Source organism: Microcaecilia unicolor, chromosome 7 (genome assembly GCF_901765095.1).
Source record: "Microcaecilia unicolor chromosome 7, aMicUni1.1, whole genome shotgun sequence".
In the NCBI taxonomy this organism is placed as follows: Eukaryota; Metazoa; Chordata; class Amphibia; order Gymnophiona; family Siphonopidae; genus Microcaecilia; species Microcaecilia unicolor.
In genome coordinates this window covers 214,839,455-214,852,248 of record NC_044037.1, presented here as the reverse complement: position 1 = coordinate 214,852,248, position 12,794 = coordinate 214,839,455, and the positions used below count along the sequence as shown (strand labels likewise).

Sequence of the window (12,794 nt, the reverse complement as noted above, 5' to 3'; positions counted from 1 at the left end):
ACCAGCACCAACCTGACTGCCCGGGTCTCCAAGTGGTTGATGGACCAAGAGGCCTCCAGTGGGAACCAGCAACCCTGCACCACCTTGCCCAGGCAGTGAGCTCCCCAGCTGAAGAGATTTGCACTGGTGGTAGCTACCAACCAGTCAAGTGTGACCAATGGAATCCTCCCTCTCCTGAAGCAGATGACTAGGAACATCCACCCTAGTCCAGACTACCATAATCTGGCCGGGAGCGGGAACTAATGTTTGAAATCCTGACAAGCCGGCACCCAATGAGACAACAATGATGGCTGATGAAGTTGCATGCGGGCCCACACGCCAGTCACCACTTCCAAATAGCAGCCATGGAGCCTAGAGGTGATGACAGTCACAGGCCCAGAGTCTCAAGGCCACACAGACTGCACTTCTGGACTTGGAGTTTGACATGTATTCTTCTGGAAGGACCCCATGGAGATTCCTATCTGGGGTCTCCTACTCCTCCAGAATCATACAGGAGTGTGCCTTATGAAGCAGAAAATGCTTCAGGAACACTGTGAGACACTCCAGAATAAGGTCTTCCTCTGATGGCTCAGTCAAAGGGCCTCTAACATCAAGTCAATGAGGTTGGAAACTTCTTCCTGCCAAAACAGCTGACATACAGGCAAATGTTCCTCTTCCTCCTCCACCCATAAGGGAGGGTTCTGTCTCAGAATCAGAGCTCAGTGGCAATTGGGGGTCTGAAAGATCCCCTATGCACCACAGAATAGACTCTGGCATGACAAGAGCCACAGTCAAGGCCCAGTCTCCCCTGTGGCACTTGGGCTTTGAAGTCTATGGGGCTCCTCCTTGGGGGGTTGGGGGGGAGAGACATCCTTAGCTGCCAGAACCTGTTTAACCACAAATGATGGCCTATAATCCATAGGACCTAAGAAAAAACCCAGCTTGAACTGATGCTCTGTCTTCTCATGCACCACCTTGAGAGCTGAGCCCTCTGACACAAATAAAGAGGTCTTCTTAGGAAGAGTTGTGAGGAGGGCATCCATGGTAGTTACTAACAACACCTATCCACCTCCTCTGGTGTGAAAGGATATAACCTATCCAAAATCTTGGACTCCCTGCGAGCCCATCTGGGGTTTCCCACTCCACCAGCATCAAGCAGAAGAGCACCTTATGGAGTGAAAAATGTATTGGGGGGGGGGGGGCAGACAGATTCTCTAGAATAAAACATAACATAAGAACATAAACATTGACATACTGGGCCAGACCGAAAGTGAATCAAGCCCAGTATCCTGTTTCCAACAGTGGCCAATCCAGGTAACAAGTACCTGGCAGGATCCCAGAAGAGTAAAACAGTGGATTTTTCCAAGTCCATTTTAATAATGGCTTACGGACTTTTTTTTAAAGGAAATTATACAAACATTTTTAAACCCCGCTAAGCTAACTGCTTTTGCCACATTCTCTGGCAACAAATTCCAGATTTTAATTACACATTGAGTGAAGAAATATTTTCTCCTGTCTGTATTAAATTTACTACAGAGTAGCTTCACTGAATGACCCCTAAGTGATTCACCTCTACCCAATTCCACTCTACTCAGTATTTTATAGATCTCTATCATATCTACCTTCAGCCATCTCTTCTCCAAGCTGAAGAGCCCTAGCCGCTTTAGGCTTTCCTCATAGGGAAGTCGTCCCATCCACTTCATCATTTTCATCGCTCTTCTCTGTACTTTTTCTAATTCCACTATATCTTTTTTGAGATGAAGTGACCAGAATTGCATACAGTATTCAAAGCGTGGTCGCACCATGGAGCAACAGTAAAGTATTACAACATTCTCATTTTTGCTTTCTATTCTTTTCCAAATAATTCCTAACATTCTACTTGCTTGCTTAGCCACTGCTGCTCCACACTAAGCAGAGAGTCTCAATGTGTCATCAAGATGACATCTAGATCCTTTTCCTGGGCGGTGATTCCTAATGTGGAACCTTGCATCACATAGCTCTTTCCCAAATGCATCACTTTGCATTCGCTCACATTAAATGTCATCTAACATCATCTGCCATTTGGATGCCCAGAACCCCAGTCTCGTAAGGTCCTCTTGCAATTTTTCACAACCATCTTGTGATCTAACAACTTTGAATAACTTTGTGGATGGGATGACTTCCCTATGAGGAAAGCCTAAAGCGGCTAGGGCTCTTCAGCTTGGAGAAGAGATGGCTGAAGGTAGATATGATAGAGATCTATAAAATACTGAGTAGAGTGGAATTGGGTAGAGGTGAATCACTTAGGGGTCATTCAGTGAAGCTACTCTGTAGTAAATTTAATACAGACAGGAGAAAATATTTCTTCACTCAATGTGTAATTAAAATCTGGAATTTGTTGCCAGAGAATGTGGCAAAAGCAGTTAGCTTAGCGGGGTTTAAAAATGTTTGTATAATTTCCTTTAAAAAAAAGTCCGTAAGCCATTATTAAATTGGACTTGGAAAAATCCACTGTTTTACTCTTCTGGGATCCTGCCAGGTACTTGTTACCTGGATTGGCCACTGTTGGAAACAGGATACTGGGCTTGATTCACTTTCGGTCTGGCCCAGTATGTCAATGTTTATGTTCTTATGTTATGTTTTATTCTAGAGAATCTGTCTGCCCCCCCCCCCCCCCAATACATTTTTCACTCCATAAGGTGCTCTTCTGCTTGATGCTGGTGGAGTGGGAAACCCCAGATGGGGCTCGCAGGGAGTCTAAGATTTTGGATAGGTTATATCCTTTCACACCAGAGGAGGTGGATAGGTGTTGTTAGTAACTACCATGGATGCCCTCCTCACAACTCTTCCTAAGAAGACCTCTTTATTTGTGTCAGAGGGCTCAGCTCTCAAGGTGGTGCATGAGAAGATAGAGCATCAGTTCAAGCTGGGTTTTTTCTTAGGTCCTATGGATTATAGGCCATCATTTGTGGTTAAACAGGTTCTGGCAGCTAAGGATGTCTCTCCCCCCCAACCCCCCAAGGAGGAGCCCCATAGACTTCAAAGCCCAAGTAATCGGCTTGCACGTTGCTCTGACCTGCAATGTGAGCTGCCGACAGAAACTGTAGATGCAGCTCAGCCCAGTGGCAAATTATTCGGCCTCCGTGGCTAGAGCTCTGCACTGAGTGCCGCCTTGTCGATTTATGTAGGCCACTGCTGTCGTGTTGTCCGACATCACTCTGACAGCCAATCCTTCCAGAGTCTCTTGAAAGGCCAGAAGTGCCTGAAACACTGCTTTCAACTCTAGGCGGTTGATGGACCACTCCGACTCCTCGGGTGTCCATAGACCCTGGGCATGCTTCCCCTTGCAATGTGCGCCCCAGCCTTTCAGGCTGGCATCTGTCACCACTAGGCACCAATCAGGGAGCACCAGCGGCATTCCTCGCCGCAGCATGCTGTCTGAGAGCCACCACTCCATGCTGAGTCGGGCCGCAGGGAGCCAAGAGAGTCTGCATTGGTAATCCTGAGATACTGGAGACCATCTTTGGAGTAGAGCATACTGTAGAGGTCTCAGGTGTGCTCTCGCCCAGGGCACCAGTTCCATGATGGCCGTCATCGATCCAAGCAGCTGGACAATGTTCCAAACTCGCGGGCGGGGCATCCTCAGGAGCAGACGGACCTGATCCTGAAGCTTGCACCACCTTTGCTCGGGTAGGTACACATACCCCGAGGCTGTGTCGAACCTGGCCCCCAAATATTCTAGAGACTGCGAGGAGGTCAGGTGACTTTTGGCCAAAATGACGACCCAGCCCAGAGATTGAAGTACTGAGACCACTCTGGCTGTGACATGCTGACTCTCTGCAGCAGAGTTTGCTCGAATGAGCCAGTCGTCCAGGTACGGGTGAACCCGAATACCCTCTCGCCTTAGAAAGGCAGCTACTACCACCATAACCTTCGAAAAGGTGCGGGGAGCTGTGGCGAGGCCAAAAGGCAAGGCCCGGTACTGGAAATGCTTTCCCATCACCGCAAACCTCAGAACTTCTGGTGTGGGGGCCAAATTGGAATGTGCAAGTAAGCTTCTTTCAGGTCCAGAGACGTAAGAAACTCTCCTGGCTGTTCCGCCGCAATGACGGAGCGCAGGGTTTCCATGTGAAAATGCCGCACTCTCAGGGACTTGTTTAATTCTTTTAAGTCCAGAATAGGGCGAAAAGACCCTCCTTTTCGCAGCACCACGAAGTAGATGGAGTAGCGGCCACAGCCGTGTTCGGCGGGATGGTACCGGGGACATGGCCCCTATCTGAATCAGACCTTGTAAAGTCTCCTCTACCGCCGCCCGTTTGGCGGCAGAACCGCATCGGGACTCCACAAACACGTCTCTTACAGGGGTGTGGAATTCTATTCTGTAACCGTCTCTGATCAGGTCCAAGACCCACTGATCTGAGGAAATGTTGGCCCACTCCTCGGCAAAGAGGGAAAGACGTCCTCTGATGACAGGACTCGAGGAGAGGGCCGGCACACCATCATTGAGAGGGTCGCCCCTGAACTCCAGGCCTTGAGCCAGCGGCTGCGGAACATTTGTCCGAGCGAAAAGAGTTCCTCTGCTGAAAACGGGCACGAGAAGTGAACCCAGCAGAACGCCCCGGGCGGTACCTTCGAGCTTCACGGAAGCGAGGTCTGTAAGAGGAGTGGACCACCGCACCCTTAGAGGACGGCTGAGGCCTATCTTCAGGCAAGCGCTGGGGTTTAGCCTCAACCAGGCCCTTCACAATTTTCTCCAACTCCTCACCAAACAGGAGAAGGCCTTGAAAGGGCAACTTCACCAACCTTTGCTTAGAGGCCATGTCCGCCGCCCAATGCCGTAGCGAAAGAAGACGGCGAGCCGCCACTGCTACTGCCATGTGTTTAGTCGAAGCTCTGACAATATCATAAAGGGCGTCATCAAGAAAGGACAAGGCCGACTCCATCCGCAGAGCCACATCTGAAAAGGGCTCCGCTCCATCACCGGGCTGTTCCACTGCCTGTTGCAACCAAGCCAGGCAGGCTCTAGCAACATAACAACTGCATGCAGACACCCAAATAGTGAGACCTGCAAGTTCAAATGACCGTTTAAGTGCCGATTCCAGTCTACGGTCTTGAATATCCTTCAGGGCAACACCTCCTTCAACAGGGAGGGTAGTTCTCTTTATCATAGCTGTGACTAGGGCATCCACTTTAGGCATAGCAAAGCGAGCCATTTGCTCCTCACTCAGAGGGTATAATTGCCCCATAGCCCTGGAAACTTTCAACGGTCCCTCGGGGTCAACCTATTGAGCCAAAATAAGCTCTTGGATGGAGTCATGCAAAGGAAAGGCTCTAGCAGACATTTTGGTACTAGCCATCCTTGGATTCACAGAGGAGGCTGAGCCACTGTCAGGGTCCTCAATAGAGAGAGCCTGCAGGGTATCAGAAATAAGCACTGGCAGCTCAGTACGGTGGAAAATCCTCACCGCGGAGGGATCGTCTAGATTCTGAGTCACTTCTGCACCAGACTCTGGCTCCTCAGACCATGAAGGCCTGCCAGAGTCCTCCGAATCCTCACAGCCCGACCACGGGGGGGGGGGGGGGGGGGGGGGGGAATGGAGGTGCAGCACTCTCTGAAGGGGAATGAGCCCTTCTGCGCTTCATATTCTGCCAATTATCAGGGAATAACGCCTCAGAGGGCATACCCAGGCTAGAATCCACCAGGGGGGGCATTAGAAGAGGCCCCTGCAGGGCTTTGTGGGAGAGCTCTTTTAAGCATGTATGCTTTATGCATTAATAAGACAAAATCAGGGGAGAAAAACTCACCCTGGGCACCCGGATCTCTGCCGAGGTTAGTAGCTCTCATATCAGCCTCACTCCGAGGCCTCCCCCAGGCTCAGGACTCTCCGTCTCAGCGGAGGTCGCGCCATGTGGTAAATTCAAAATGGCGTCGGCTGCCAGCTCAGAGTGCGAAGAATCGTCGCTCGCCATGCTCGGGCTGGCTCTAACGTCTGTACAGCACGATTTACAGAGGCCCGCTGCTGATTTGCACTTGCCACACTTGGAACAGCACTTTACATTCTCTGCAGCCATCGCCGAAAACAGCGGTAAAATTCAAAATGGCAGTTCGTGCCAAATCGCCCCGATCGCGGGCCCACCCCGGAGGAGTCAGAAAACACTCTTACCTCACTGGACCGAGTATCACAGCTTCCGGTCCCACAGAAAAAGGCAAGGAAAAACCTCTGTTCCTTTTTTTTTTTTTTTTTTAACGCTGTGAGGAAAGCAGAGCTAAATAGAACTCCGGAGGCTCAGGTGAGTGGGAAAGGCTGGGAAAGGGCGAACCTATGTGCCTGCATCCACTGTTGGTGGGGAAGGACAGGGAAAGCTAAGCAATGTGTCCACATCCACGGAGGTATGGGTAAGGCAGGGAAAGGGCGAACCTATGTGCCTTTAAAGTGAAGCTGCTATAGCCTCCAACACCCCGGCTAACAACTGGCAAGCCAGGAGCCACCTCCAGGCAGATTTCTGATGGAGCTCGAAGATGCTACAACCACTCTGCTAGGGGAGATAGAGATTACTGAAGGAGAGGCAGTGGAGCAAGCTGGTATGAGGCATTGAAAAAAGTGTGCTCTCTATCTCCCTCTGCTGGTTGATGGACACAGCCCATCTGTAATGGCTGCATCTGCTTGATGACAAGGAATTACAGAATAGCACCTAAGTGTTTCCGTGTGGATCTATGGGAGAGGCATGAATGGGTCAAGGGGTGTTCCCTTAAAATGCGAGTAGTGTTATATAATAGTGTGGATCCATACCTAACTTGCAAACTGGGATTTATACCTGGTTTCAGGTGGAGTAATTCCTCACCCTCAAAACTGAGCGTGGATCTCAGTGCTATAACCTATTCTATCAAGGGTGTCACCCATTATAGAATGCCATTCAGCAACAATTTTTTTTTCAATGCCAAATTCTGAACACCATTTACTGAATCCAACCCTATATGTCTAGCCATTTAAACTAATGTAACACTCTCCCAGACTATCTCTACAACTACTCTCTCCATTTTCTGTGTAAAACTTCCTACTGAGTACAAGCTACTTGGTGTCTTTTTAGCTTCTAAATAAAAAGCCTATTATTAAGTATTCCATAATGCTTACGCTCTTATTATAAGGAGTATTCAGCTTTCCAACTGACTTTGTAATTTAGAACAATGAAATTAAAACAGAGGTTTTTGGCAATACAGAGTAAGAATGGCATAAAAATGAATATTAATGTATTAAAAGTTTTTAAAAAGTTCTGTAACAGTGGTGCAAATGATTGAAAGTTGAAAATAGAAATTACATATTATGATTGCATTTAAACAGTTAAATGAAGAACAGGATGTATTTGTACTTATTTCCAAATGTAGTTTGGGAATGCAGCTATTTTAAATCCCAATTACCTGCCTTCAACACCTGCAGTATGTTAATGGCACATTACAATGGAATTCTTATGGCAGTTCATCTTCATTGCTAATAGTCTAATAAATACCAAAGGGACTAATAAGGATTTGCCACTTTTTAAAGTGTTGCTATTTTGTTTCTCACTTCTTCTCTTATACTGTGAGAAACACATGAACTCTTGCAAAAAGAAACCAGTGCTACTTTTTCTCATTTTTAATAGGCAAGTGAAAGATGTAACAGTTACAAGAAAACAGCAGCTCCCTGATGACTTTAGTCGCCCAACTATACCAACAGAATCCATTTAATTCTTTTGGTACTATTATTACGTTTATGATGAGGATATGTGATATCACTATGGGTAAAGTGATATCACATATGGTTCCTAGTTTTGCCCATTTGAGTATGAAGAAATGAGCATTTCTGGGGCACAGAATTATATCTGAATTTTAATTCTATGAGCCATCTTGAGAGACAGAGAGAGAAATACAGGGCCCTGTTTATTAAGGCACACTATCATTTTTAGCGTGCGCTAATGCTAGAGACACCCATATATTCCTATGGGTATCTCTCGCATTAACATGCGCTAAAAACAATAGTGCACTTAAACCGCCACTTAGTAAACGTGGCCCACTATGTTTTGAAAAAAAACGGGACCCCTTGTATTTTTCTCAATGACAAATAAATGGATCCACAAATAAGCCTATGATAGTATTATAAAATGATCACACAACAAATATGTTGCGTGACAAATATTTCTATGCAAATCATGGCATAAATATGGGGGGGTTTCTTACTTAAGATAAGCACACAGTCCAATTTTTGAGACAAATGAAATGTTATAGAGCGAAAACGTTTTTAAAAATGTTTTCTGAAAAACAATAGTCACTTCTGGATTGAAGAAACTTATTTGCAAAATGATGTTACTGGTAATTTTAAATGCTGCTCCAACAGTGATCAACTTCAAAGTGCACACACTGCACAGAATGAGACCTCCTTCCCTTGTTTGTCCACACACAGAATAGTTCTCCCTCCCAGGCCTACCATCCACCTATTCCCTGGTGTCTATTGGGTGGTTGAAGCAGGAACCATTCCCAGTCACTCCTGCTCATGTCTTCTCCACTGACAAAACGGTTGCTGCAATCTCTAGTGGCAGTCTCGTGAGACGGCAGCTGAAAATTACAGCAGCCAATTTGAGAATGGCGCTAGGACAGAAGCAATCCCCAGTCACTCCTGCCTACGCTGCCTCCAATCTCAAAATGGCTGTCATGAGACTGCTGCTAGAGTTCGCGGAAGCTATTTTGGCAGCTAAGACATGGACATAATTGGTATGCAACTGCATGCACATGCTTACAGAATCATCCTCTAAGTGGCTAGATTTTAATCCATGATTACAGGGTGAATGTCTGATGTTGTAATGACTGGAATAGGAGAGCTGAAAAGGAATATAAAATTGTGAGGGAGAAGAGGAATTCTCTCATAGCAACAATTGACAGTTAATGATGCTAGGTCTAAGACACCATTTCCATCTGAGTTGAAGCCCAGAGGAAACGTCAACCTCTCCCCCCTTCAAAATAAAAAAAAAAAAGAAAATTTCATATTGCTGTTTCATGAATATCACATGTTACTGGTGACAGGCATGGAAGTCACAAGAGACTTCTGTAGGTCACTGAACGATGCAGTGAGTACTTGAGCATGTAGGCCGAGTGCCCCACTACAAAAAGACACCACTTGCCAAAGGTGCAAGCCAGGTATCCACTATCCAAAGCACCACTTGCAGAAAATGCAGGCCACGTATCCAGTATCCAAAACACCGCTTGCCAAAAACGCAAGCCAAGTATCCAAGCAGAAACCTTTCCACTCTCAAGGAAAGAAAGATCAATGTCTCCTTCCTATTTTCTTCTGTTAAAGAGAGTCTTTGTCTAAGGGACCCCCCCCCCCCCCTTTCCTCTCAGGGTGAGTTTCTCCTCAGAAGTCTCCTGTGTTCCCAGGTCAGGGCAAGGCCCAGCGGGTCCTAACAGTCCTCCTCTGCTCCCGGCCTTTTTCCTCTGAAGCTCTCAGTCTTTTGTTTTAGTCCTCAGAGCTTTTGATATTGTTCATCCATGCAAATTCAATGCAAATGAACTAGGACTGTTCAAACTCTCAGCTGTACAGCTTTTCATCCTCTCTCTCCTCTCAAAAGTAGTTCCACTAACCTCCAGAGGGTTAGTCCCCCCTTGCCACCTGCCGCATAGTCTCCTCTACCTGACTACTACCACCTCTGCAAGGCTCTGGGATTCACCCTAAGTGAAATAGTGAAGACTAAACAAATGTTTTTTGATCTATAGTCTTCTTTCTTCTTCTCTGCCTCTAAAGTCCTTTATGTATGAGATTCATGCTATGTGTGATTGTGATGGGGTATATGTCCTGTCACTGGGAATTAGGCCCCCTAGTCCAAAGGAGTTATCTCCAAGTTGTCTTCTTATAGGGACTTGGAGATAACTCCTTTGGACTAGGGGCCCTAATTCCCAGTGACAGCACATAAACCCCATCACAGTCACACACAGCATGAATCTCATACATAAAGGACTTTAGAGGCAGAGAAGAGGAAAGAAGACTATAGATCAAAAAACATTTGTAACACCACAGCAGGCAGGAACAAAGAAGCAGAATAGACTGATAAAAATGGACCTTTTCTGCTGACATCTAAGTTTTTATGGGACTCTCTTATTAAGCTCTGCTAGTAAATGGGCTTAGTGCACTCTAAGGCAAGACTTTCCCATGCACTAAGCCCATTTCTAGCGCAGCAATGAAATAGGCATTTTTTGATTTGTTGAATTTCTGGCCATGTGTTAATATTAGCATTAATGCATGGCCATTTAAAAAAATTAATGTGGAAGCACTTACCACCTCCTATTTAGGAGGTGCTAAGGGCTCCTTCTTTACAGATGTGCTAACCAGTTAGTGTGCCGGTAATGTAAGTTTGCTAGCTAAACAGTGCTTCCACATTTATTCTCAGTCCGACACACCTCCTCCCAAATCTTTTTTTAAATACCACATGCTTAGGAGCTCTTTTACCATGCTATGGTAAAAAGGGCCCTGTGGTAGTGGCAGAAGCTGTTTTTGCCACATGCTGAGGCCCTTTGCCCCTCAGCAGGTAAAAAGGCTGCAAAAATACATGGCCATGCGGGGGGGGGGGGGGGGGGGAGAGAACTCTTACCACCACCCATTGAGGTGGTAAGGGCTCCCGTGCTAACCCAGCGGTAACTGGGTAGCTCATGGCACTGCCCAATTATCACTGGGTAACTGCTGCACACACACAAAAAAAAAATCGAGCCCTATTTTCCCCAACACTGGAAATGACACGTGCTGGGGCTGGAACTACTGCAGGCACCCGTGAACCTGTGTTGGGCCGGCGGTAGCTCCAAATTGGCGTTAAGTAAGCCCATGTTGGGCTTACCGCCACTTTGTGAAAGGGCCCCTTAGTGTGTACAAATAGCAAAACTAACTCAGAATGCTTTAGGCCATGTTTCCTGCATTAAGCACGCATTAGCCCTTAACACAGCTTAGTGAAAGAGTCCCTATGTGAAGCACCAATAATATTGTTTTATTATTTCCAAGACAGTTTTATTGAATACATCATTTAGTTATTAAAATTGCTATAACCACTATCATAGAAAATATTTCAGTTGATGAAGGAGGAATAATTTAAGTGTGGGTCCTGTGGTTGAGGCAGTATAGTATTACATGCTGCAGCTCTGGAGACTTGGGTTCAAGTCTTCAGCCCACTGCAGTCAGCTAGAAAGGAAGGGCAGCTGATACACTCATCCTGAAGAGATGGAAAATAACTGCCACTATTATGGGGCTACTGAGGGTACCTAGTGTCTGGGGTGACATCAAGATAGGAGATTACTTACCATTTAAAATTTCCTTTATCTGTTTGAACCATGTATTACAGTGATCTTCACTTAAATTGTTAAGGTTGATGGTGCTGTCCTTAAGTTTATTTTGTCCTTTCCTTAGGCATATGAAAATTGTGATACCTAACAAAGTGCCCTCATTTTGCTGACCAACGGAGCGACGACGCTTTAGTTTTACAGAAAACACATCTTTCAGTTCAACAAATTCTTCCTTATGCTGAAACTCTGCCCTCAAAGCATCTGTTAAAAGAAAAAAGAAAAAAAATATGCTGTAAAAAAATAAGACACTCACAAAGAATGTTTTTACTGCTTATTTTGTTTTGTAGTCATACTACCCTAAAATTAGTCTTATGAGAACTTAACAGTCAAGAGGACAATGCAAGGGCCATATCAGATGGTTGCCATTAGTTGTTAGGATGCCTTGGCTAAACCCCTGTTCCAACAAGGCCACGGAAGTTATTATAGTACCAAGACTGTCATCATTCAAATGGGATGCTCAGATGATGCCTTGTACATTCTGTTGACATTTTAGATTTACCATAATTTGATATTAAATTATGACAAATTGATCAAAATTAGTTGCTTTATTCAAAACAAATTAACCAGTTAAGAGTGGCTCTTAGCCAGTTAACTCATGCTGACCAGGTCCTGAGGAAACAGCAGCACTTCCATGGATAGTGCCACTAAATATTCCCTCTAACTGTTAAAGCTGAAACTGGCTATTGTGTGAGCAGCCCTGGGTGCAGTTGAGGTAGAATCAGTACCTAACCAGATAAGTGCCAATGTTCAGCTCTTAACCGGATAAGTTAACTGGGAAAATAAGACTACATAAATGGCAGTCCTATCTTGTCTGATTTAGCTTATCCGGTTAACAGCTGAAAATCAGCATTTACCCTGAGTCTGTAAGTCACCCAGGTCTGCCACCAACTTCATGGAGTCCTCAAACAATAGTTGCCCTGAAAAGTGTGCTGAACCAGCCATCGTTAGAAGCAGCATTCACCACCCAGTAGCGCAACCACATCAAATGACAGGCTGTGACCGAGAAATATTCTTAGTGTATATCACCTAGTGAAGCACAGGCATCTCTACCAGAAGACTTTCAGACAGTCAGTACTTTCCAAGCTGCAGCTTAAGGCTCTCGCTGCCACAGAACAGCTGCAGGGACCTCGCCCCTGAAAAGTTGCGGGAGACTCAAAGCTGTGGAAGACCTGAGGACTCCCACAGGAGTCTGCAAACCACCCCAGGCCTCCTTCCTCAGAAGCCCTTAAATACCAAATATGAAGAAACTGGGAGTGATCCATCCCAGTTCCCCAGTCACATTTCTGAAAAGCCTACATATAAAATTACCTGAATCACAAGAAAATCAGGCCCCAGGGGAGCGCTGGGGCTTCAGCATACGCACACCCAAGAATACAACTAACCTGCGTCCACCAAAATGAGCTGGGAGGGAAGGAGCACACCGCTCCACTGAGTTGGGCTGTAAAGTGGATCTCCAGCACGGGAAACTGCAGCAGCCCAGTGG

At 46.1% G+C, this 12,794-nt stretch overlaps 1 protein-coding gene across 1 annotated transcript in view; it reads right to left on the bottom strand.

The window, feature by feature from the left end:
• Positions 1–12,794, bottom strand: part of CERKL (ceramide kinase like) — a 244,101-nt gene that overhangs the window by 170,053 nt on the left and 61,254 nt on the right. Inside the window, exon 2 of the mRNA XM_030209794.1 lies at positions 11,270–11,512. Within this exon, the coding sequence (XP_030065654.1) occupies positions 11,270–11,512 (243 nt within the window). The remainder of the gene's footprint in view (positions 1–11,269; positions 11,513–12,794) is intronic.